Source organism: Apaloderma vittatum, unplaced genomic scaffold (assembly GCF_000703405.1).
Source record: "Apaloderma vittatum isolate BGI_N311 unplaced genomic scaffold, ASM70340v1 scaffold7571, whole genome shotgun sequence".
Lineage (NCBI taxonomy): Eukaryota > Metazoa > Chordata > Aves > Trogoniformes > Trogonidae > Apaloderma > Apaloderma vittatum.
Window position 1 is genome coordinate 19,718 of NW_009698434.1, and position 2,316 is coordinate 22,033.

The window sequence follows — 2,316 nt, forward strand, 5'->3', positions numbered from 1 at the left end:
GTACATCTGGCTCTGACATTACTCCACCAGATGCAGTATGCATCAAAGCTGATGCAGAGATTAACACTATTGGATAGATTAACACTAACGGATAGCAATATAGGCTGGAAGAAAGAGAAATCGTTCAGTGCTTTCTTGCCCTAGGACTAGCTCCTCACTACATACCCTCACTATCTAAGTTGATTTTTACCTTACTAGTTTATTAGCTTAAAAGCTTCATTTTTAACTTATCTGTCAGAATTAGTTATTTTAGTTTCTTCAAATTTAAGGTAACTTAAATTAACCCACTGATGACTCCCATAAAAGTATTCGGTATGCATGATACAAATGAGCAACGTGAACCCGTGATTTTGAGGTATTCAATATGACTCTCACACAGCTAAGCATAAACTGTATATAATTTCAGCATTCTGAGTTTTTGCATTCACTTTGGGATTAAAGAAATGCATTACAATGTCCTTACTTCCACCCACAACTTCCTCATCTACGTCACACTGCTGTGGATCACTCCTTTCACCCTGAAGAAGCTGGACAGTATATGAACACTTAAAAAGACTCAGTATGTTTACTTCTGTCCTTCATAGAAGTTCACTGGATGTGACAAGATACATGAAAAAACAACAGAAAAGAATGAATGCTACCAATTAAACTCAACAATTTTTTTTTTAACAGTGAGATGCAAAATGATAGATGGTTTCCAATACTGGAATACAATACTCACCTGGGTTTTGAAATATATGCTGGCGGTTACCACTTCTATATTTTTTGTCTTTACCATGGATGACATACTAGTTTCTCTGTGACTCAGTTCTCTAACTGTAAAGTGAAAACAATAATAATAATCCTTTCTTGTAAAGAGAAAAGCTCAATTATAAGAAAAAAACACATCAAAACTAAGGGGCTCTAATACACTAACCATGAAATCTATAATATATTTTCAGACAGAAAGTGTTTTGCAGAACGGTGTAACTAAGAAATACAGCACAACAACATGTTAGATGTGTCATAAGGTCTTACTTTAGCCACCAACATTTGGAACTATATTAATGTAAACACCTAGTCAGACTGACTTCAGTATACCTTGAATTAGAATTAATTGGATGTATAAACACAGGCATATCTGCTCCTGAAAATATGTCACATTTTAAAATTATTATATTTTTTAATTAAAGCTCCTGCTTCTTGTAATAAATTTTAAAATATTTCTCTCTATACACATCAAAATCATCTGAAGAGTAAGGCTTCAGTTTCTTCACTTCATCTAGGCAGTGATCGTTCACCTTCTTAGAGTTCATTTTTCAGAAGTTTTTGCTTTTATTCAACCTATTTTTTCATCTCTTATTTTCAGCTGAGTATTTCAGATAATAATCTCTAACTTCCACTCTAACCAGTTATTCTCCAGGCTTGATTTCTGTTTTTTTTCCTATATTCTAAGATTATTTTTTTCCTTTCTTTTCTCTCTCCTGTCTATGCTGTTGCAGATATAAAACTTTTCAATTCCTTCTTTATACATACTGTATCTTATATTTTTTATTTTACCTACTCTTACTCTATCAATATATAACCCCAATTGTGAAAATAAATGTTACAATTCATTAAAAATAATTAGATAATTTAAATATAATTATGTCTGATTACAATAATAAAGTCAGAAATGGTAAAATAGTTTTTTTCAGAATTAATTATTTAAAGTAACAAACGTTTCTACCAGTCATCACAGAACATATCTTATTGCAACGTTTTCACTAAAACTCAAGCTTTAGGAGTATGATTTATTTCTTGATTAGAAATCTGTAAGCTTTTTTGAAACACTGACTCTTCTTTAAAAGTTAATGTGCTGCCTTTCTATCATATTTTGTGTACACTGTAATATAAATAATAAATAATCATAATTGACTGTAGTGTATTCTGAGAGCCAAATCAGATCCATTCTTAGGGACTAACTCCAGTTATTAGCTTTTTTGGTTTTTGGTTTTGCTAATAATAGAGATATTGGCAAATAAAGAAGCAGACTGTAACCACAAAAAAAATGTTCCCATGGATCATTAAGTAGCTAAAAGATCAAAAATTCTACTACTTACTCAGAAGTCATCCCGCAGCTGAGACGATGTTTTAAAGCTCCTTAGCATCAGAGAAGCTGGAGAGTACAATCTTTCAAATAACAATATCACTGATGATGAAACTGCTTTTGGAAAAAAAATGTAAATGTTTGGTGTCTCTGCTATTTTTCTTATTATCTCTTATTTTGGCATCAGACCTTTTTTTTAGTCTCAAAAGCATTAGGAAACAAAAAATAATGTGAAAAAGATGCAACAT

General features: G+C 31.6%; 1 protein-coding gene across 1 annotated transcript; it reads left to right on the forward strand.

The window, feature by feature from the left end:
* The first annotated feature begins 314 nt into the window (after positions 1–314).
* On the forward strand, positions 315–542 carry TOMM5 (translocase of outer mitochondrial membrane 5 homolog (yeast)). The gene is made up of 2 exons (XM_009878007.1): positions 315–355; positions 407–542. Exons 1-2 carry the CDS (start codon positions 315–317, stop codon positions 540–542), a joined length of 177 nt encoding a protein of 58 aa, XP_009876309.1.
* The last annotated feature ends 1,774 nt before the right edge of the window (positions 543–2,316 follow it).

Bases quoted from the DNA above. Each gene is read 5' to 3' on its own strand.
- TOMM5 (XM_009878007.1), top strand. From the start codon at position 315: ATGCATGATACAAATGAGCAACGTGAACCCGTGATTTTGAG. The intron at 356-406 runs GTATTCAATATG...ATATAATTTCAG, and splicing joins CGTGAACCCGTGATTTTGAG to CATTCTGAGTTTTTGCATTC.